At 40.5% G+C, this 24,121-nt stretch overlaps 1 protein-coding gene across 2 annotated transcripts in view; it reads left to right on the top strand.

Moving 5' to 3' along the window:
• LAMP2 (lysosomal associated membrane protein 2) overlaps positions 1-24,083 on the top strand; it is a 47,388-nt gene extending 23,305 nt beyond the window's left edge. Inside the window, exons 5-9 of one of the 2 annotated variants that reach the window (XM_075538606.1) lie at positions 9-193; positions 1,265-1,387; positions 9,678-9,741; positions 10,570-10,734; positions 23,113-24,083. In XM_075538606.1, coding sequence (XP_075394721.1) covers positions 9-193; positions 1,265-1,387; positions 9,678-9,741; positions 10,570-10,734; positions 23,113-23,252 — 677 coding nt within the window. In that variant the 3' untranslated portion in view covers positions 23,253-24,083. Of the gene's footprint in view, positions 1-8; positions 194-1,264; positions 1,388-9,677; positions 9,742-10,569; positions 10,735-13,158; positions 16,860-23,112 lie in introns of those variants that run through there. The other variant, XM_075538607.1, reaches the window with a different exon arrangement.
• Positions 24,084-24,121: the final 38 nt, after the last annotated feature.

Here is a 24,121-nt window from a genome sequence, read left to right as displayed (position 1 = left end):
GTTTTAAGAGTTTCTGTGTGAGAAAGATAAAACTGCAACAACACTGGCCCCCATCATTCACACGACTGCACCAGCTCCTACTGCAGCACCCACTCCCAAGGGCAAGCCGGAGGTGGGAGCCTATTATGTTCGTGAGAATGGGACATGTCTTCTGGCCAACATGGGGCTGCAGCTGAACGTAACTCAGGACAAGGTATTGTTGTCTATTTTCAGTGATATATTTTACGTGCATTTCCTTTAAATATAGGGTGTTCTATTTGCATCTCCAGGGTAGCCATGACGAGAATAACTCCATCTCAAATGAATATTTGATGTGGACTTGTTGAATTCGACCAGTTTGGCGTTCCTGTAACCATGAATGGTTATTGTAGCTTTATAGATGTTGCCTTAGCCAGGAGCAAACGTTAGCAGTTTAAGGTACTCTTTGTAGTTTAAATTCTAGTTACCATCAGTTGGGTTACTATGAGTCAGAATTGACTCCATGGCAGTGAACCTGGTTTTTTGAGTTTGAAGTCACAATTTAGTAGAAGGGTAGATTGGCACACAAAATTAAAAAGCCATGTGTCTTAGACCAGAAGGTCAATAATTACTCTAAAGCAAAGATAAAAAGATAATGAAACCAGGGACAGGGAAACTAGAGTTCTAAAAACTAAACAACCAGACCACAATTAATGAGAATGTTGACACATTGTGAAAGATGTATGTGATGTCACTGATCAATTTGTTGAACCCCATTTGTTGTGTACGCCTTCACCGAAAACACAAAATATTATTAAAAATAAGAAAATACAAAGACTAGGCCTTTATTTTAGTCCATTTAAAATCGAGCGCTGCCACACTTGTATCTGAAATGCACACAGTAGACTGATGTATGAGAACAGTGCAGCACTCTCCTGCTCCAGCTTGGATCAGACAGATGCGCTCAAGTACATGATGCTATTTATTTCTAGCTGCAGTGTCCCACTGAGACTACAGGGGGAGTGCCAACAAATAAATTGCACTGCCAGGATGCGGTAACTTAAACAAACTAGGCAGATGGCTCTTGTGTTTTCATTTGGCTCATTCCTCTTAAAAAACAAAACCAAAACAAAATCAACCCCAGTCCTCTGAGTCATAGCTTGAGGATCTGTGCCAAATTTGTTGGAAAGTAAAAGTAAAAGAAAAAGGATTTTCTTGTCCTACCCAGTACTTGACAATAGAGTGTAAAGCTTTCCTTTAGGCTTTTGTGGTAATCTGTGTGTTTCGCCATCATCTTTTCCTACAGGCTGTTTCTGTAATTAACATCAACCCCAATACGACTGACTTCACTGGCAGCTGCCATCCTCAAACTGCTCTACTTAGGTTGAATAGCAGCAACATCAACTATCTTGACTTTGTCTTTGCTGTGGTGAGTAATCGCTTTCTATCATGTGCTTCACTCCCGTAGACACACACCTGCAAGTCTAAAGCCGGGGTCCTCAAGCTTTTTAAACAGGGGGCCAGTTCACTGTCCCTCAGACCCGTTGGAGGGCCAGACTATAGTTTAAAAAAAACCATGAACAAATTCCTATGCACACTCCACATATCTTACTTTGAAGTAAAAAACAATGGGGCAAAAAACCCGGCAGGCCAGATAAATGTCCTCGGCGGGCCGCATGTGGCCCACAGGCCGTAGCTTGAGGACGCCTGGTCTAAATAGTTATCTGTGGGGAGTAGTTAGCTTTAGTCTATTTCAACACTACTTAATTCTAAACATTGATCCATCGATCCCCATTAACGTTGAAGGTCTTCCAGAGGCCTAGTGGGTTGGACTCTTCTATTAAGACTCATTGTCTATCCAAGGCACAATTAGTCTCTCCTCTCCTGGATCAACAGAGGCAAAGAAGTGAGTTAGGGCTTGAAGGAGGTTGTGGGATGTGTGGGTAATTGCCTAAATGAGCAACCATGAGACCAGAACAATTGGTTCTATCATTAGTAAATATTCTGATCAAAGATTTTTTTAAATCATTTTATTAGGGGCTCATACAACTCTTACCACAAACCATACAGACATCAGTTGTGTAAAGCACATTTGTATAATTGCCCTCATCATTCTCAAAATATTTTCTCACCACTTGAGTGCCTGGCCTCAGTTTCCCTCTCCCCACTTTCCCCTCCCTCATGAACCCTTGATAATTTATGTTATTATTTTTTCATATCTTGCACTGTCCGACGTCTCCCTTTACCCACTTTTCTGTTGTCTGTCCCCCAGGGAGACACATGTAGATCCTTGTAATGGGTTCCCCCTTTCCAGTCCACCCTCCCAGTATCGCCACTCTCACCACTGGTCCTGAAGGGATCATCCATGCTGGATTCCCTGTGTTTCCAGTTCCTATCTGTATCAGTGTACATCCTCTGGTCTAGCCAGATTTGTAAGGTAAAACTGGGATCATGATAGTGGGTGGGGAGGAAGCATTTTGGAACTAGAGGAAAGTTGTATATTTCATTGTTCCTACACTACACCCTGACTGGCTTGTCTCCTCCCCGAGACCCTTCTATAAGAGATGTCCAGTGGCCTACAAATGGAGTTTGAGTCTCTACTCCGTACTCCCTCCCCCTCATTCACAATGATATGATTTTTTTTTGTTCTGATGATGCCTGATACCTGATCCCTTCGACACTTCGTGAATGCACAGGCTGGTGTACTTTTTCCATGTGGGCTTTGTTGCTTCTGTGTTAGATGATCACTTGTTTACCTTCAAGCCTTTAAGACCCCACACACTGTCTTTTGATATCCGGGCACCATCAACATTCTTCAGCACATTTGCTTATGCACCCGTTTGTCTTCAGCGATCATATCAGGGAGGTGAGCACACAACGATACGATTTTTTTGTTCTTTGATGTCTATACCTGATCCCTTCAACACGTTGTGATCACTCAGGCTGATGTGCTTCTTTGATATGGGCTTTGTTGCTTTTGAGATAGGTGGCCGCTTGTTTATCTTCAAGCCTTTAAGACCCCAGACGCTATATCTTTTGATAGCTCGGCACCATCACCTTTCTTCAAAACATTTGCTTATGCACCCGCGTTGTCTTCAGCGATCGCATCTGGAAGGTGCATGGAATTCCTGCTTAAGAGAACAAAGTATTCTTGTATTGAGGGAATACTTGATTGGAGGTCCAATGTCCATCTGCTACCTTAATACTAAACCTATAAATATATGCACTTAAATCTATTTCCCCATCATATATAAATATATTTACATATGTACTTGGCTGTATTTAGACCTCTATAAATGCCCTTTGCCTCCTAGCTCTTTCCTTTATTTCCTTTGACTTTCCTCTTGTCCCACTATTATGCTCAGTCATCTTCATTTGGGTTTCAGTAATTCCTCTTGGTTATGTTACCCTTGATCACGCCCTACCAGGCCTTCTACACCCTCCTCACCTCCGATTTGGATCACTTGTTGTTCCCTTGTCCCTTGGTTTGTTCTGATCAAGATTTTATAGAAGGATCCTGATCAAGCAGGAGTAAGGTCAAGCTGACTCTGATGTGTTCATGGATTCCAGAATTTGCAGTGCCAAAGGTAGATGCCCCTAACTATTGCCCCGAGATAATCTTTAAACCTTAAACTAGAAATAGCTGTTGAAGTCGTTTGAGAACCAAACAATAGTTTAGTTTAACTAGTAAGAGACTGCTTCTAAACCAGTGGTTCTCAACCTTTCTAATGCCACGACCCTTTGATATAGTTCCTCATGTTGTGGTGACCCCCTACCATAAAAGTATTTTCGTTGCTACTTCGTAACTGTCGTTTTGCTACTGTTAAGAATAGGGCCACCCCTGTGAAAAGGTGGTTCGAACCCCACAGGGACCGCGACCCACAGGTTGAGAACTGCTGTTCTAAAGGAAGGTATATTTTAGTTGGATGATTCCCTAAACTGTTACCCTGTGATAATCTTTAAACTGTGTGTTAATCTGGGTTCTTTGGAGAAACAAATCCACAGAAACATGTATAAGAGAGAGTTTTTTATGAAGGTTAAGTGCTCATGAAGAAAACATCCCAACCCAGTGCTTCCCAAGCCCACAAAGTCCTTCTCCATCTCATAGAACAGACGCAGTGATGCCGACTGCAGGAGAAAGCCGTCAGTGAGCGTGTAAACATCTCAGCACTGGTAGGTGTCTCCACATGGGTGCTCTTAGCACCCAGGGCTGCATCGTGGTAGGTCCATGTAACTTCTCCTCAGGGATGCCTTGCAGGAAGTTAGCCTTGCCAGCTAAAGCAGGGAACTGGCTAAGTTAGCTGCACCCTGCTCCGACCATCTGAAAGCAAGAGACCCGAATACTTGAAAGGTGAGGCTTACCAAGCCATTTATCCCTCCGCTCTTCAGTTAACCCCACATGTATTTATCGGCCAGGTTGGCACAATAAACTACCTACCTGAAACTGTAAACCAGAAACATGCCCTGAAGTCTTCTGAAAACCAAACCATGGTTGAGTTTAACCAGTAAAAGCATCTTCCAAAGGAAGGAACCATGGAAGGTGGGTCAACCCCCCTTAACAATTACCCTGAGATAATCTTTAAATATTAACGCAGAAATATCCCCTGAAATCCTCTGAAAAGCAAGCAATAGTCTAGCTTAACTAGTTAAAGATGTCTCCCTTCAACATTATACTCTTTTAATATCTATTTATTGGGATCAAAGTGACCAACATAACATGAAAGATTAGATGGGAACCTCAGAGGGCAGTGCTCCGATGTTAATGGGGGAAGAACAACTCAGAAAAGGAAGGTGAGAATGATATATTCAGTGAGTAAGTGTTCAACTGCCAACCAAAACGTTTGTGGTTCAAACGCACCCATCCCTCTAAGAGGAACAGCTGAGGAAACCTGTTCCTGTAGTTGGAGTTGACTCAATGCTAGTGGAATGGAGCTGCTCATTAAATGGTACACGGAGAGACTGTGGATTTGGTGCATGTTTTGCTCTGTACTGTACATACTCGTATATAAGCCGAGTCAGCATATTATAATGCATATTTTGTGATAACATAGGTGCCTCAGGTGATATTCAGGTTGGCTTACACTCGAGTATATTCTGAACAACAAAATAAATAAAACTTTTCGAAAGAGTGGCCATGCTACTATTATAGAGACTTGATAGCAGGAACAAAAATGAATCTACATCAAAAAAGCTATATACCTAATCTAGATATATGAGAGGAATTCCATGATCATATTTTTCTCTGTCACTGGTTAGAAAAAATTTGTGTCTGTCCTATAATACCTTAGGCTTAGAGGAGAATATACTTTAAAAAAATTAATAAATCTTTTTATTGGGGCTCATACAACTCTTATCACAATCCATTCATACATCACTTGAGTAAAGCACCCTTGTACATTCGTTGCCCTCTTCATTCTCAAAGTCAGAGTACCAATAATAATACTAGGAAACTTTGGTTTTTCCTGTGGTCAAGACTCTAAGTCAGTACTGTACCTATAGGAATTCACTAAGCCTGGCAACATGTAGGTGTTTGTGGTTCATGCTTATAGCAAGGGCTGAACCCTAAACAGAAAGCATAATTGTTCTGCTTCTTGGTAGCAGAAATTAATCATCAGAGCCCTTCATTTCTATCTTCGTAGAAACAATTATCACCTCCATAATTTCTTGTGAAGGAAATGTGTGTGTGTGTTTATATGTGACGGCAAATGGGATGAGAGGAATAAAGAGCGCAGAATTATTGCGGTTTTAGTTGTTAGGGGAGGGGATGTTGAGACCCCTCCCCCCCAGTGTAAACGCAGCTTCTTGAACTAGGAGTATTTAGATAAGTGGATTTAAAAAAAAGTTCTGCTCTGAAATCAGATTGCTTTATCAAGAAATGGAGAAGTATCAACATTTGATTTAAGTATAAAAACTCAGGTTTAGTTGATCATTTCATATTTGAACTTGACAGTGCGCATCTAAAAACCCTTTTCTCTATAGGGTCTATGATGAGTAGTTATGGATTATTTTAGGAAATTATGTTTGAGAAAGATATACAGAAGTCTCCCCCAACACCAGCATTCAGGTCACCTCACCATTACAGTACAATCAGTGAGTTATTAAAAAATCTCATTAAGCTACTTCTGTTCCATGTGGTATAAGGAGGCTTCCCCAGACACATTACAGTCAATAAAAACCAAAACAAATTCAACTGCCATTGAGTCGATGCTGACTCATAACAACCCTATAGGACAGGATAGAAATGCCACTGTGAGTCTCGAACACAACTCTTACGGAAGTAGAAAGGTTTTTCCTGAAGAGTTGCTGGTAGTTTTGAACTGCAGAGCTTGTGGATCACAGCCCAATGCATCATTCTCTTTCAGAGTGGGGTCTTTCTAGCTATAGATAGGATCCGAAAAGGAACATGGTTTCTCCTGAATTTCATGGGGAAATATTTTGGCATTTAATAACTGCAGTATTTAACTTGTGTGGCAAATCATTTAAAAATGTGATCTAAAAGAGCAACATTTTAACCCTCCTACAAACACTTAAAAAGGTCAAGAAAACGCAAAACCAAAACCCATTGCCATAGAATTTATGCCAACACATATAGTCATTATAGGACTTTAGAGCTGCCTCCGTGGGGTTCTGAGGCTGAAAATCTTTATGAGGGCAGAAAACTTCATCTTTATCACGAGGAGCAGCTGGTGGGTTTGATAACCATCGGCCTGTGGTTAACAGGCAAATATGTAACCTGCTACACCACCAGGATGTTTTGGGAGTCAAGCAACAACTGCAAAGTCACCAGAGTGTATTGGAGGCTCATAGCCCCTTCACTTTGAGTATGAAAGATGCCACCGAGGATTATTTATAGATTGTGTCTTATATGCAGGATGCTGTGGTGGGATACAAAGAGGGCATGTGTAGACTTACCGTGCTCCTCCACCCTCCAGTGTAGTGTTAACACAGAAGTATCAACTTAAAAAAACCTGTTTTGTGTGTGCATATAAAACCTTGAATGCCACGCTACAGCTTTTGACCTTGATTCTGTTGGCAATAGAGTATGGTGGATGGTGCGTACAAAGTGGGTGCTGTGGGTGAATAGGGGAGAGGAGAGGTATCACTCTAGCTGGAAGAGAGTTATGTAGGTTTATTGGAAGGGGTGACATTGGAGGTGGACCATTAAGTATGGGTAAGATTCTGCATGTGAAGATAGGAGAAGTAGAAAAGCATAGACTATCCTGGGGAACAGGGATACAGTCCCGTGCAGTCTGGAGAAAGGGGCATATGGCATGGATAGTTGGGAAAGATGTTTTGGAACCAATTGTGGAGAACCTGGAATGCCAAGCTGAGACCTACCTTAAGCAGAAAAGAGACATAATAAAGTTGACAAACCCTCCTTTATGCTTCCTCGTGAAATTTCTTTCCAGCCCTTTTTGTTTCCATCCTTTGGTCCTGGTTGTGGGGCATGCTGCCCTTTGCCTGAACTGTTCAAAATAGCCGCCTAACTAGTCTCTTCTTTCCTCTCCCCCAGCAGTGCAGTGACTCTGGGTTTTACACACACACACACACACACACACACACACACACACACACACACATCCATGAGCACACATACTCATTGTCATTGAGTTGATACTGACTCTTAGCAAGCCTATAGGGCAGGGTAGAACTGCACTGTGCATTTCTGAGACTAACTGTTTACAGGAGTAGAAAGCCCTATCTTTCTCCAAAGGAGTGGCTGGTGGTTTCAAACTGCAACTTTGTGGATTGCAGCCCACCACGTAATCACTGTGCTGCCAGATAGGTAACATCAAAATTCCACCCCAGCCCCATAAATGATCCTGGATTTCCAACCTTTTTTCCTTTTTCTTCCCTCCTCACAAATCTTTGGCCACCCTCCCACCATCCCCTGTACACACTGTGTGAGGCAGAAGGACACAGAAGTCCCTAGAAATCCTGGAGCTCTAATCGTAGCTTGCCAGTGATGCTACTCACTGAAAGATAGATCTTAGAAACCCTGGTGGCCTAGTGGGTCTCATTTTGGGCTGCCAACCACAAGATCAGCAATGTGAAACAACCGGTCACTCTGTGCGAGGAAGATGGGGCTGTATATTCCCATAAAGATTTACAGCTAGATCTTAGAAACCCTGGTGGCCTAGTGGGTCTCATTTTGGGCTGCCAACCACAAGATCAGCAATGTGAAACAACCGGTCACTCTGTGCGAGGAAGATGGGGCTGTATATTCCCATAAAGATTTACAGCCTTGGAAACCCACAGTTCTACTGTGCCCTGTAGGGTCACTGTGAGTCAGATTTGACTCCATGACAATGCATTTGTTTGTTTAGGTGAGTACCCATCCTTTGGGGGTGCTTCCTACCCAGGGCTTTCATTGTCCTATCTCAACATGGGACCGTACCAGCCCCTTCTGCATATGGGTGTTCCTTTGCTGAGCACTCTGAGGTAAAGTATAAAGAATAGTTTTTGGCACATGGTAAGTTTTCAATAAATGACTACCATCCTTGTGAGTCTGGTTCTTTTTTTTTGATCGTTTTATTAGGGGCTCATACAACTCTTATCACAATCCATACATACATCAATTGGGTTTCAGTAATTCCTCTCAGTTACATTGCCCTTGATCAAGGCCTACCAGGCTTTCTACACCCTCCTTGCCACCAATTTTGGATCACTTGTTCCCTTGTCCCTGGGTTTGTTAGCATGAACTTCCTTTCCCCCGCCTCCTCCCCTCCTGTGTCCCCCCCAGAACCGTCGCTCCCATTGTTTTCTCCTCCAAATCGTTTATCTCACCTATCTTATATAGATAGACATGCAGAAATAATAATGTGCACAAAAACAAGACAGCAAAGCAACAACAAAAATGAGGACAACAAAAAATACCAAAGCAAAACAAAAAAAAGCCTATAAATACTTCAAGATCTCTTTGTTGACCTTTAGGAGTGTTTTCTGGTCCAGTCTGATGGGGTGCCACGCCCTGGCCCCAAAGTCCATTTGTGGTATTCCCTGGGGACTTCTCCCTTTGCTGTTCTGTTGCATGCCCTTTGTGTTTTGCCTCGGTGTGGTGGGGTCAGATCGGCCACAATTGCTGCACTTTGTCTCCAGTGTTGTCCCCCATAGGCCTATGGGTCAGTGAGGGATGTCGTGTCTCACAGTGGGGCTGACCCTATGGTCCTCTCTGTGCCTTGGCTGCTCTGAGCAGGAATATCATCCTCGGGGCTTGGTGGACCATGATGTGCTTCACTCGGTCTCCCTCCCCCTTCATTTGCTCCTGTACGCTCTGATCAGACATGTCTCTCTCCCTGAACTATAACTTCAGTGCTGTCCTCTGAAGTGAATTCTTCTGGGGGGTGTGGGGGTTGTCCACATAGTTGGGGTTGGGGCCGGCCCCTCAGACCTTACAGAGGTGATTATGATTCAAGCTGGGAAGCAGCAAGGGCTCAAGGCTAAATAAGTGACAGAAGGAGGGAGTGAATTGCCCAGTAGCCAAGACCAGGAGGCTACGGCTAAGATCCCCGAATCAGAAACTAACTGCAGAGGCAATGCCTTACAGTCCTCCTTTTGAGTTTTCCTTTCCGTTCTTGCCATTTATTCTGCTGGCCAGCATCGAATCCCTGGTTTCATCTTCTATGCAATAATAGTTGATAGCTTGCTTTCTTCCTACGATAGTAGTTGTACCTGCAGACAGCTGTGCACTATTAACTGGAAACTTTTTTTTCAAACAGAAAAACGGAAACCGATTCTATCTGAAAGAAGTGAATGTCAGCCTGAATATGGGAAACGGCTCTGGTAAGCATTAACCTGTGGGAGAAAAGCGTGGGTTAAATGAAGGAAATAGAAACCATAATTCTCCATTAACCAAATGATTCTATGTAACTAGATGATTCTATGTAAGAATACCTTAACCACAATTTCAAAACTAATATCTGAGGACAGGAGAGCTTGATTTCTTTGTAGTGTCCCATTTTTTCAAAGTCCAAGGATGTGAATCACTTTGCTATCATAGAGCATTATAAAGTTGATTATGACAGATGTAATTAGGTTAAACGTTAATCCCTTAGCATCTGTTTTTTGCTTTGGACCCATTTTAGTATTGTTTCCGTTTTTAATTTATGCTTTCTTTTTGCATGAGTTTTGTCTGCTTTGTTTACACATTGTTGAGATTATTTTGGTTTGATTCTTTGTGTGCTTCCTGATTGTATTTTGTATGATTTTCTCCATGTAGCCCAGGGTAGGCAGATCTGTAGAGACAGTAACTGGGGTGATAATAGCCTAGGGGCATGGCGAAGGAGGATGGGTGAAAAAGCGGGAGCTAACAACATTGAATTAAAGAAGAAAATGTTTGCAAATTGATTATGGTGATGATTACACAAATCTTAATATCAAAAAATTAAATTTTATGCTATGTCCCAATAAAAATTTTTTAAATAATTGACATCTGCAGAAAGGCCTGGGAATCTAATAAGAGTAAGAATGACTTTTTGTGGCTAAGAGCCTGGGCCTCAAGTTCCCATACCTCATTTTGAAATTGCCAATAGTTTGTTCAGGATTGAAGCCTGCTGTCGTTTTGATGTTGCTGGGAAGATGATGCCACTGACCTGTGTTTCTCTCTCACAGTTCTCAGTTTCGCAAACAGCAATCTGAGCTACTGGGATGCCCCTCTGGGAAGTTCTTATATGTGCAACAAAGAGCAGACTGTTACAGTGTCAGGCGCCTTTCAGATAAATACCTTTGATCTCAGGGTTCAGCCTTTCAACGTGATGGAAGGAAAATACTCCACAGGTAAGACTTGGGCATGCTGAATTAATGATCTCTGTTCCAAGATGGGCTTTTCATTTGAGTCCCCGACCCTCAACACTGAGTTCAGCTCTGGGCGGTCCTGCCAAGTTCTCGCCGCCTTGGGCAAATTGTAAGACTCCTTCCTCAATATCTGCGAACACCACTTAAATTTGACTCATCATTTTGCTCCAGATTGAATTTATTTATTTGATGATGTGAAAATCCACTGGCAACAAAGTTCTTAAAGCTAAAGGCCAGTGAGAGTTTTAAGTGAACTTCGTTTAAAGTCAAGATAGCACATCCCCCCTTTCCCCCCAGTTTTAATTTGTGGCAAGGAGGGCAGTTGAAAGTTGCGATGAACATGTGTATCTGGCTTTCTTGTTCGCCATCTTCTGGCTGGAAACGTGTTTCACCACACGACAGCACTTTTATCCTTTTTTTGGTGAGATAGGTAGCAAAGTCTCAGATATCATAAAATACTCCTCCCCCCTTTAGCTAAAATGATCTGGAGGGTTTTAAAGACATATGCCATTGTGAATGAGGCTGTTTGAAGATCTACTCAGGGCTCATGCTGGGGTTTGTGGAAAAAAAATATAAAGCCCTTACTGAAGGGTTCATCACAATTTTTCTAAGATACGAGGAAAAAGTGCTGTTTGGCATTACAAGAGTAGAATTTTCATGAAGACAGAATGTACAGGAGAATTCCTTTATTTTGACCTTTTCAAGCCACCCCTCAGAACTGGGGGTTTGTGGAACACCACTCTGTTGAACACCGAGGGATTGCAGTCCTCCACATCCTTTCTCACCACTAATACTATGGTTTGGAAGCAGTGTTTAAAAGTGAGTAGGGTGTGTGGCAGTCAACCGAGTACTTAGTTAGCTAGTCTAAAATAAATAATTTTCTGACCAGGGAGGTTCATCACACTATAAAAATATGTTCAAGGATTCCTTTTTTCTCATGTTCATAAACGGACACTGAACCTTTCATGGCTCTTTTTGGAGTCTTTATCTAGCCTTTCTACTCCCGTGCTGCCAGACACACATCCTTCACCTTTTTTTGGGGTCCAGTTTTGTATGTAGAATTTCAGATTTTTGTAGTATTGATATCAGTTCAGGTCTCTCCCTTGTCTGACTTAATAGAGGTGAGCTACGTTCTTTCTTTAATTTGAAATTTTGATGTTCATGCACATAGACTAAATAATTTCACCCAAGGCGGGGTATACAACATTTAGTACTGGTATTGAATGCATAAGTAATCTGTGGAACGAGACTCTCGGCCTTAGGCACCTATAAATACAATGCACAGGAAATGGAATTGTAGTAAGGGAAAAGAAAGCTGATTGGGTTTTTACTGGACCCAACATTTCCTTAGAAGTTGAAAACAATGACTTCTGTAGGCTACAGCCCTCACCAGATTGATGAGACAGATAGTGAACAGGATTTTGACTTTTTGTAGCCACTAGGATTGTATACTCTTAAATCAGGTATCTGTACAGACAGTAAATGTGGAAAGCTTTGTAGCCAGATAGTCTTTGTCAGAATTATTTAGCTTTACTCCTGCATCCCCCAAACAGCTGTCAGCATACATAAACAAATGCATGTGGCTGTATTCCAATGTGACTGTATTTATGGATGCTAAAGTTGGAATTTCATATACTTTTCCTGCATCAAAAATAATCTTTTGATTCTTTTTTGCAGCTTTTAAAAAATAAACATGTTTGGCTCTTGGGCTGGTTTGGCCTATAGGCTATCGTTTGCTGCCTGCCCCTTCCTCTAATGCAGCAGTTCTCACCCTTTGGTTCACAACCCCTTTGGGGATCGAATGACCCTTTCACAGGGGTCACCCAATTCATAACAGTAGCAAAATTACAGTTATGAAGTAGCAGTGGAAATATTTTTATGGTTGGGGGGTCACCACAACATGAGGAACTGTATGAAAGGGTTGTGGCGTTAGGAAGGTTGAGAACCACTGCTGTAATAGAAATCCAGGATCAGCTGTTCTAATCCCAAGAAACCTTCTTGATCCGTTCCAGTCTCCCAAAAGATATCCACCCTACTTCAGCAAGGCTCTTTAAAGAATGGGCTACATTAATTAACTTCATTTCTAATGAAATACTGTTCCTTTTTTAAAAAATGATTCACAATATAAATAGACACACATATAGACTTGTATACAATGGAATATCAGTGGTTTTGCATTAAGGAATATCTATGCATACATGCTCACATACATGAATGGAAGGAAAATGTTTTTAGGATGTTAGCTTTAGAATCATCCATCTTTTTCTATAGCTTTGCCATAAAAATAGACCTGTCATACTTACTTAAGTTTGATTTTTGTAAGAGAATTTCTGACGTTTGAGTCAACATCTTTGACTTCGCAGTTGTTGCGAATACTCATTGTTACACACTTTTTCTCATCTACAGCCCAGGAGTGTTCGCTGGATGATGACACCATTCTAATACCAATTATAGTTGGTGCTGGTCTTTCAGGCTTGATTGTCGTTATAGTGATTGCTTACCTAATTGGCAGAAGAAAAAGTCACGCTGGATATCAGACTCTGTAACACTAATCCATGCTATCGTCTGTTAAAAATAATCAAGTACAAGTTCTAACATGAAATCTTACTCAATTTACTGTACATTTAGTTGTAGTCCTGGTCCTTGAATGGGTGGTGCAAGGGATTTCAAATTTGAACAAATACAAATCTGAAAAAGAAGACAAAGAAGAAGAAGAAGAACCTTAGAAACCACAGCTTGGCCTTGTGATTCTGGTTTTCCCAACCAAGACATTTAAGCCCTGGTGGTATAATGATTAAGTGCTTGGCTGCTAACCGAAAAGTGGGCAGTTCGAGCCCACCGGTGACTCTGGGAGAAAGATGTGGCAGTTTGCTTTCATAAAGATTACAGCCTAGGAAATCCAATGGAGCAGTTCTACTCTGCCCATTAGGGTAACTGAGTCGGCGGCACCACCTCGACAGCACACGGACGACACTTCTACAGCAAAAGGCATGTGCAACCCCCTTGGGATACCAGACTTCTGTTCTGAATACAGTTTTGCAGTTGTTTTCACTTTAGATATTCTGGTGAAAAATTTATGATTTAGGAAAAATTATTTTTTCTCCTGCATGTACATGAGTTGGGACACCATGTTCCATGTTGAGCTTATACTTGCTTCATTTGCACTTTGTGATTTTGTTTGCAGGTTAATGTAGCTATTTTGGCATTGCTGCCATTTTGACCTATGAGAGATATGCCAGTAGATCTGAACAGAGCCTAGTATTATGTTCTTAGCAATAAATGCCTTTCTAATGCTTTGAATAATTTCCATTTAATATGGCTGTAATGACAAAAGCTACAGAACCCTTTTCAACTTTAGAATAGGTGTTAATCTTATTTAATACCTTTGAGAAAAACCTACATATTTCAACCATTCAAATTACAAGACACACAGCAATTCTAACTGGGCATTTCAATCCACTTTTTAGGTACTTTAGAGATAATTGCGAGGCAATGCCAATTTAGGGTTTTAGTCTTTTGTACCGTAAATTGGCCTCTGAAATGGTTTGCTTTCTCATATGAACACTAGGTATTGCATGGTAAGTGGACAATTGCTACATCTAAAATTAAATGCTGATTTCGCTGTAACCTTTCAATACTGTATATTCACCACATAGCAGGCCCACGCAGATAATGTACATATGCATATAATGCGCACGGCACACATAGGAAACTAACATGAGGGGATTGCCCAGTTTGGGAAATAAACTTAACACTCATGGATTATTTGTGTGAAATACAATTTATTTGCATGGTAGCAGGTGGTTCCCCACCCCTCTCTTTTGCTTAATTAGATATGCCAACATCTAAATAAAACAAATGCTCTTAACACTTAAAAAGTAATTTGCATCCAACTCAAAAGTCCTAGTCTTCTTTTTGTGGTGTCCATTACAAAGTCATTCTTTGTTTCCAGCTTGCGTTGATCACTACAACTTTCACTCATTCGACTTGCACATTGAAATGGTTTTGCGCTAATAAAGACTTACATTGGAATTGTCCATTACCATAGAACCACTATGAAGTCACATACTTTTGAGTGCTCTGGAGAGATATACCAATGGTCTATTTACTGGTTACCACTTAATGTCATATGAGACAGAAAACCCTTTCAATTTGATAGTTAACACAGCTAGTATTTTTGGCTACTTCTAGGAGACATTTTATAAACAAATATAAAATAATTATTAATATACTGCCATATATAGAGGATTCTTCTTCTGTTTTTTTTTTTTTACGAGATTGGGTTATATGCCTCTCCACTTACTACAAATGATATGTCTGAGTTCTGGGATATTACTAATGGTGAATAAACTGGATAGTTTCAGACACACACACACACACACACACACACACACACAAGAGTAAGTCAGAGTATTGTTTTAAGGTTCCAGTTCATACATGTATAGGTTTATTCCAGAAAAAACTTGTTTTAACATGTCCCTATAAGCAGCGGATAACTGCAGACAAAGTCCTCTCAGTCTTAATCTTGTTAGGGTGCCTTCAAAAATGGATACTTTTTTGCCATAGAAAAAAAATTGTCAAAAAAAAAAAAGGAAGAAAAAAAATTGTCATTGAGGTCAGGACCAATCAATTTTTGACAAAAGTAATTGTACAGCCTCCCGCATTGAAAGATTTGCCCAGAGGACTTGAGAATGGCTTCACACAAAGCAAATCTGTAGATGGATCACGCATGTTAAGAAAGACTGAGAAGACCCCCAAAGGTGAATTTAAGACTGAGAGATCAGCTCAGAAGGTTAAGGCATATTTTTGGGGGGTAGTAGTGGTGGTGATTTTGCTTTTATTCAAAGGGGTAATCCCGATAGATTTTGTGGAATTGACACAGTAATCATGTGGCTCTACTATGAAGTTTTCAGAAAATTGAAAACTGCATTGTTGGGAGAAAGGCGGGGTAAGTTATGTTGAGGATATTTTTTTTCTGATCATCATAAACCTCCTCATTCTTTGACGCCAGCAAGGGCTGTCCTAAGAGAATTCATTGGGAACCCTTGCTTTATCTACCATACTGCCCTGACCTTAGTCCTTCACACTTTCTTTTGTTCCTCAAACGCAGAAAGCAATGAAAAGGAACCCGATTTGAGTCCCTCAAGGATGCCAAGGTTGACAAAGTGTGAATTGAGAAGCACAGAATTCTTTGGGGGAGGGTTAAAGAAATGGAAACATTGACTGGAGAAGTTTATAGACCTAAAAGGAGGACATACCGAGAAACGGGAATTTCACCTGATGTTTTTGTTTATTGCAGGCTTCTATGATTTTGTAGCTGTGCTTTTTGACTTACCCTCATTTATAGCCAGTTGCATGTTAGCATATGCATGTTTTTAGCTGTCCTTTAAGTTCTATTGGAGTGAAAATGTTTTTCTCCCACTCAAACTTGCCTTATAAAGTAGCTTGAAAACAATTGACTTACTAAGTAGCTTCCCTTCTAGAGTAGGTTGAGCTGTATTGGCAGGTTAAAGGACTTACAAAATACTAAGCCAAACATTTTGATTTTCAAAAATTGTAAGTGTGCAGGGATTTCAGTAAGTTCGTGGCTCACTGAAATTCAAGGAGAATAGCATTTCCCCATGAGTTTTTTTACATCTCCCAGTAGAGTTTTAGTATGAAGTTGTTACTCTTTTTTTTTTTTTGAAGTTGTTACTCTTGTAAGAATGGATAATGCTTATAAGAATATGGGCTTTAGCTGTTTCTCATAAGTCAAAACAAAGCAGTTCTGCAGCCTTTTCTTTGTTTTTCATTTTGTTTTTTAAGGAAGCAAAAATGATGGGCACTGGCTTAATATTGTGATGTTTCTAAAACTCTTAACATTTAGATTATATACTTGATTCATTTTAAAGTACCTCTAATCACTTTTTTAGAAAATCTGACTTCCTTGAATATTTGTATTTTACATGGGCCAGTTTATATACTGTTACTTACGCAATTACTTCCTATAGCCATTTATTCTTTGTATCATAGTATTTTTTTGTTCAAAGGGATTTACATCTTAAGGGCAAGACTCTACATGGTTTGGGGTGCCTTTCGTGTGTTAACATTTGTATAAAGAAACTGGTTCACATAGATACTTCCCATGCTGTTCCCCCCTCCCAATGTTTAATCCACTAGTTGCTGTATACTATTTCTCTTTAGATATATGCCTGTCCATTTGCTCAACATATTCCTTCAAAAACAAACAATAAAGATTTGTTTATTTCTTAAGGAAATTTGCTGACATTTTTTCCCTCACTGGTTAAGATTTTGTATATAGTTTCTTTCAAAAGGAAAAGATCAAGAAGTTCTTAGAAATGGAGCTAAAATTATTTTCAAAATGTTTCATGTTGTACAGTCTGGACGAGGTGCCCCATAGATAGGTCGTGACTGAGGCTGGGCTGGCTACAGAGTAAGACTTACCTGGGAAGCGTGTTATAGAAGTACAGACGCTTGGCTTCATTCCCAGTGAAGTTAATTTAGAAGGGTTCAGATTTGTGTGTGTGTGTATGTGTGTGTGTGTGCGCCCGCGCATGCATGTGTGTGTGTGTGTGTGTGTGTAACTATGCTTGCATGCGCTGACAAGCTCATCAGTTGGATCCGATGCATAGCCAATTAGGGAGCCAGTGATCTTGAATGTATTTGCCCCAGTAAAAGCTTCTGAGTACCTCTTTGTACTAAGCACAACTCAAAGACTAACTCAAAGACTTTCCTCAACCCCTAAGTTGATGCAGGTGTTCAATATCCAGATAGTGGTTTTACTCTAAAATCAAACACATTGAGCTATGGGTCAGAACCAAAGCACGATTTTGTGCAATCTGTCTCTTAGAGCCGATTTCCAGGGGGCTTCCCAGTTACCTTACTTAGAATACCACAAAAGAAAATTTAGCGCTCTAGTCAGTAACTTTCTTCTGGATTAACCCAATTATGCCATTGCCCCATTAAAACTCCAAACTCTGTAAATAGCTGTAATAATGACCATGGCCAAGTTGTTTAACTCCCAGTGGTCTCCGGTTCTTCATCTGGCCCCTGGCGACTTTAAAACTCTGTTACTTTTATTTCTTTGCATGACAATTTGGATTTCACTTAAAATAAATACACATTCAAAAACACTTTTAGGAACACTCTGTGGAGTGATTGCTTGTCTGTCAGTGTATAATATATACAACGTTAAAATGTACCATCTGAAAAGCCCCCCTTTTTCCCCTATAAGAAAAATCTCAACAGCCATGACAGTTTTAAAGATTACAGCATTTATTCGCTTTATTTCAGTTACTCTCTCCCTGCCATACCATCTATTCAATTCTGACTCATAGAAATCCTGTATGACAGTAGATCTACCCCTGTAGGTTTCCAAGGCAGTAATTCTTTGCACGAATAAACAGCCTTCTTTTTCTCCCATGGAGTGGCTACTGGGTTTGAAATGTCAGCAGAACAATACATAATCCACTAGGCTACTAGGGCTCCTTCATGTAGGAAGATAGTATTAAAATGTCTTGGGTTCATCTCAACTCTTCATCTTCTACTCTGGGAGCTAACTTTGTACTAATCATGGCCATCTCTTGTTTCTGAAACTGGTATGATGTCATAGGGAGTAACTTCATGTAGCTTCTCAGGTTTATGCGATGTATTTCAAATAGATGCTATATCGCAAAGGGTTATTCTTTTTCCCTTCTAAGTTATTTATATTTTGTTGTTGTGGAGAATATACATGGCAAAACAGTCACCAGTCACCACATGTATAGTTCAGTGACACTGATTAGTCTTGGAGTTGGGCAGTCATTGCCACCCTCCTTCGGGGAGCTGTTTCTCCTCCACTGTCATCACCTCACTGCCCACTAAAGTCCCTCTCTAATCTGTTGAGGTGGTGTTATATTGACCCCATAGAGATACTCTTACAAGAATATCCTGCCCAGGGCAGGGAGTTTTTATTAGTCACACTGAAGAGGATTTCAGGAATATTTTTGAAGGTCTAAATGTAATCTCAGGGCAAGACTCTCAGGGGTGGCAAATATAAATGCTTATTCTCGACACTGCCTCTTCGAAAGGGAATTGTTGATACGATTGATTTTTTTAGGAAGAGCCTTTGTTCTGTATTGTGTTGAAATGTTGTGGCTCACTTTTAAAAAATTCTTGCAATGAAAATCGTATTTGAAAAAAAATCTCTTAACAGAAAATTAGATTAAAAGTATTTTTTAATATACCTGAATCTTTCCATTGACATTTCAAGGTCTGTGAAACTATTTTTACAGATCTGCATCTTGATGATTAAGCTCTTCCCCAAATATATATTTCCTTTTTCCAGAAATAGTTCCACTACTTCCGTAAGTACACATCCAGCACTAGAGCATGTCACAGGAATTGTAGAATGGGGTTTTCTGTAGGCTGCAAACCTATTAAAATGACTGCTTCACCAAGGTGTCTTTCTGTTACCTAAAACCTTGAAAGATTATACTCACAAGCTCGACAGTTATTAATTAATATTTCATATACTAAATGAGAGCATTTTGAGTCAGTGACATCATCTAGAAAGGTCTTTGTATGAGCAGAATTGCCTTTTTCTACTCTGGGACTATCTGTCTAATGTGAAAGCTTTATTGGCAGTATTCACAAAAGTCGTTTCAGTTCTAGGTCAAATACTCAATTTGGCAAAGAGAGGACTCTGAAGGTGTTGGCAGAATAAGAAATTACCCTAATGAAAAAAGTTAAAACCAACTTCTGTTAAATCCAAGACATAATACTTTATGGTACTTGAGCAATCTATGCCACCTAATAGCTGAGTACGCTGTGCACACCAGGTAGTCTGAAGTCACATTTGGTAAATTCTGCAAACTGAATTTGTAAAAGAATCAAGAAGCAAGTGAAAAGATCATCGAGCTGGCAACTAAAGCCATGAAGTCTCTAGCCATCAGGAATAAGTTTTCTTCTTAGCGCCCCCTACAACAACAAAATACCCAATCTGTTTGCCATTGAGTCCATTCCAACTCGGCGACCCTATAAGGTAGAGTAGAACGGCCCCAACACAATTCCAAGACTGTAATCTGTATAGGAACTTACTGCCCAGCTTTCTCCCTATTGTCTTAATAATTTTAAATCTTGGGGTTGAAGTATTATGTTCCCTACCCCAGGTTCTTGATCTTACTCATCACTTCCCATTCATTCCTAAACCTACAGTACTTTGATCTATAACATCCATCCACCATGTTACTCCATCCAATGGACATTGCCCAAGCTTCTCTAATATTTTTGACTCTTCATTCTACACTCAATTGAAAGTGTTTCCTACTTGGCTTCTGTGGCACTATTTTTTAAAAATAAATCATTTTATTGGGGCTCTTACATAATAGCATAACAAACCATATATCTGTTGTCTCAAGCAGACATGTATAATTACTGGCATCAACAGTTTCTAAACATTGTCTTTCTTCTTGAGCTCTTTGCATTTAAGCTCCTTTTCCCCCCTCTCCCACCCTGCCACCCCTGCGAACCCTGAATATATTATGTATTGTTATTATTTATACATACCTTGTACCATTCGTGCTATCCCTTCACCTATTATCCTGGTATTCTTTCCCTGAGGGGGATTCCTCTGCCATCATTGCTATCCATTTCTCCCTCCCCCCGCCTCCACTCGTCCCTCTTCCTGTCCCCTATCCTTCTGGAATCGTTGCTCCCATTACTGTGTCAGAGGAGGTTTATCTTTCCTGAATTCCCTAAGTTGATTGATTTCTACTGTGCCACTGTCTGTACACCATACTAGTAGGAATTGCGAGATTAATAGTGGGGGGAGGAAGGATTAAAGAACCAGAGGAGTGATGTGTATTTCGTCGGTGCTAAACTGCCCCCTGGATGTATTTTCTCGTCCTAGCCCCTCTGCGCAGGGACATCCAGTTAAGTGGCACCGTTTTCTATCTTCCTTTTTTTCCCCCTGTTCTTTCTCTTTTGCTTACTAAAATATTGGTGTTTCCCAAGGTGGTGTCTTTGGCCTCCCTTCCGTTACATTTGTCCCCACTAAGAGATATCTCTGTCTATGGCTTTCAATAAAGTATTGCTCCGGCAACATCTGTCACCAAAGACCGCTTTAAGGTGTTTAAAGAGCAGATAGTACCTTGAGGACTAAGGTGCACTTGCCCAAGCCATGGTATTTTCAGTCACCTCATATGCAAGAGAAGGCTGCTGAAGAATGTATAAGGAAGACCAAAGAAGACTCGATGTTTTTTAATTATGGTGTTGGTGACGAATAGTGAACATTCTAGAAGAACAAACATCTTTTTTGGAAGAAGTACAACCAGAATGCTCCTCAGAAACAAGGATGGCAAGACTTCATTTTATGTACCTGGGCGTGTTAGCATGAGTTTTGGAAGGAGAGCATCATGCTTGGTAAAGGAGAAGGGAATCTAAAAACGAAACCCTCAGTGAGCTGGATTGACACAGTGACTACAACAAGGCGCTTCAACCAGGCAGGACTGTGAGGCTGGGTTAGGTCTGATCAGGCAGTGTATTTCCTTATACAAAGGGTGGTTAGCAGTCACAAATAACTTGCTGGCACCTAACAATATGGTTTTAACAATCACAAATGCTCATCAAAAAACGGGTTCAGACACAGGCACCCAAAATAAAATGCACCCATGCTTCCTCCTGACTTTCCTGTTTCCATGCATAAATGCAACTTCATCAAGTGTGGGATGGAAATCATTCTACCATCACCTCCTACTACACCCTAAATCCACTTGGTCAATTCGGTATTCTGATTCGCTTTAAACCCTGCACCTTCTGTTCCGCCACTTCAGGCAGCACAGTTCACGATTGAATTATTGGTGACTTGGACTCTAGCAATAGAGATGCCTCCTAACTCCCTACCTCTAGTTTTCTATCTGCCAAATCTTCTGAAACAGCACCCTACCATCCTTCAACCTTTGAGTCAATTCCAATTCACGGTGCCCCACTCCCACTCGCCACCACACATACACGCAGACGTGTGTGTCAGAATACAACAGGAAAACAGTGATGTGTAAGTTTAACATCTTAGCCTTCTTGGCTAGGGTTTCTTTTATCTGATCTTTCCTAAGTAGATCATCAGACCTTCTGAAGTGTATGTAGACTTGATCCCCCAACCTCCTGGATAGCAGCTGAGCGTGTCAACTATGTTTATAGCCCAGGGATTTCCAGAAACAACAACAACATGCTACTTAAAATCCTGCCCTTTTTTCATCAGATAAGGTTAAACCACTGTTGTTGCGAGCAATTTTTATTATACTCTTCTTGACTCCTGCCCAGCCAAGAATACTATTTGATCCATAGTTCCTGCAGGTGCCAGACTGCTTTACCCTGGAGGAGCCCTGTTCGTATAGTGGTTACACGTTGGGCTTCTGACCTCAATGGCCTGCAGTTCAAAACCACCATGGACAAAGACGGGACTTTCTCCTCCCGTAAAGATTTACAGTCTTGCAAAGTAACAGGGGCAGTTCTACCCTGTCCTACATGGTCACTATGAGGCGGAATCGATTCAATGGCAGTGAGTGACACCATGTCTTCTTATCCTCCACATTTTTGTCGTGTTGTTTCCTGTGCTTGGAATGTCCTTCTCTCATGATCTGCATGTTTACTTCCCACCCATCCTTCAAAACTCAGCTTCAAGTGTCACCTCTTTTAAGTGTGTCTTGTATACCCAAGCTGTGTTGTGTGTGCCTCGGGAACACTTCCATGGCACTTTGTGTGTTGCCCTGACCACAGCAGTTTGTAATGTGAGCCACTAACTGTCTTGAGTGGGTCTCATATTTGACTGAGCATCTTGAGGCAAACAGTTATGCAATCAGGTCCAGGTTTTTAAAAAAAGCATTTCTTTAATTCTGCCACTCAGCCACCCCAGATTGCTTTTCATTTTGACATCTGATTTGAATAGATGATCATTGGGTAATTTAATATTCACCTTCACAATTTTCCCTGTTTCAGGCACTGTGCATTTTAAAAAGAACTTCACACTTTGCCTTTGAGAGCTCACAGCCTGATCATCAAGGAAAGGCTAATTATATTTGTTCATTATTTTCTATTACAGTTTCTGGGAATTAGGTGATCATTTTATACATCTTGTATCCAAAATGATTGTTGTCAGGAATTTTGTTTTGTTTTTGTTATTGGTTCCTAGGAGGGTATGACTTGTTTATTTAGAAAATTGCTTTTGTGAGACAAACATCTCATTTGCAGATAATGAATGCCAATGACCTCGTGTTAATATAAAATCTATTTGTGCCTTGGGAAGTGCTGCAGTTTTTGCTTGAAATGTACAGAATTGGAATTTTGCCACTTTTCTGTTCTCAATTGTCCTTTCTCCACATCTAGCTCAAGACTGCAGTGCAGATGACGACAACTTCCTTGTGCCCATAGCGGTGGGAGCAGCCTTGGCAGGAGTACTTATTCTAGTGTTGCTGGCTTATTTTATTGGTCTCAAGCGTCATCACGCTGGATATGAGCAATTTTAAAACCCACAATCTGATTATGTACAAACACACACACACACACATAACAAGGTTTACTTGCCTCCGTTTTGAAAGAAACGCTTGGTTCCTTAAAACTGATACGTTGTCACTTTGGAATCAGTTTCAGCATTTGGCAATAATCCCTTTTCGAAACTACTCTCTCTGATCAGCTTCAAATGACAAGTGTTGTGTTTGCTGGTCCCAGAGACCAACTTGTTTCATTAAAAAAATTTGGTGTGCAATGTTTTAAGCTCCTAACTGGCAATGCTTTGATCCAATTTTGATCCTAACCTAAGATGCCTTAAACGTATTATTAATATGGCTATTATAAGAATACAGTATGTAGTTGTCTCTTAATGGAATCAATAAATATTGTTTTCCTGCCAGAGTTCTGTTTCAGTGTATAAGAATTAACCCTGCTTAGTACTCATTTTACATTTGCATATAGCTCTTTAAATAAAGATGGATGTAGCATGAATCTACAACTCTCCTATAGTTGCAGTTTGCCCACAGGAACAGCAGCATTTTATAGATTATGATTTTTTATGGTTTCTTTGGGTTCAAGATAAGCATGAGTCAATATTCTTTGGGGCTTGTGATTTAACCCTAGGTAAAATGAGCCAAACAAACCAACCAAACCCCCAAGAGGCTACAAAAGAACTTTTAAACTGGCTTCATAAGTAAAATTGGGAATATTTTATATTTCAGCAGTATCTATGGAAACAATTCAAGTGTATTTAACCACTTGCCATGTTTTGCCTTTTTTTCTCTCCCTCCCTCTTGCTTGAATGCCTGATTAACATCGAAAGACAGAAATATATGAACTAATTAGGACAGATTGTGTTGTGTTTCTTTACCTCATCTTGTGGATC

This window comes from Tenrec ecaudatus, chromosome X, assembly GCF_050624435.1.
Source record: "Tenrec ecaudatus isolate mTenEca1 chromosome X, mTenEca1.hap1, whole genome shotgun sequence".
NCBI lineage: Eukaryota > Metazoa > Chordata > Mammalia > Afrosoricida > Tenrecidae > Tenrec > Tenrec ecaudatus.
The sequence above is the reverse complement of the archived record's forward strand: the minus strand, read 5'-3'. Positions and strand labels throughout refer to the sequence as shown.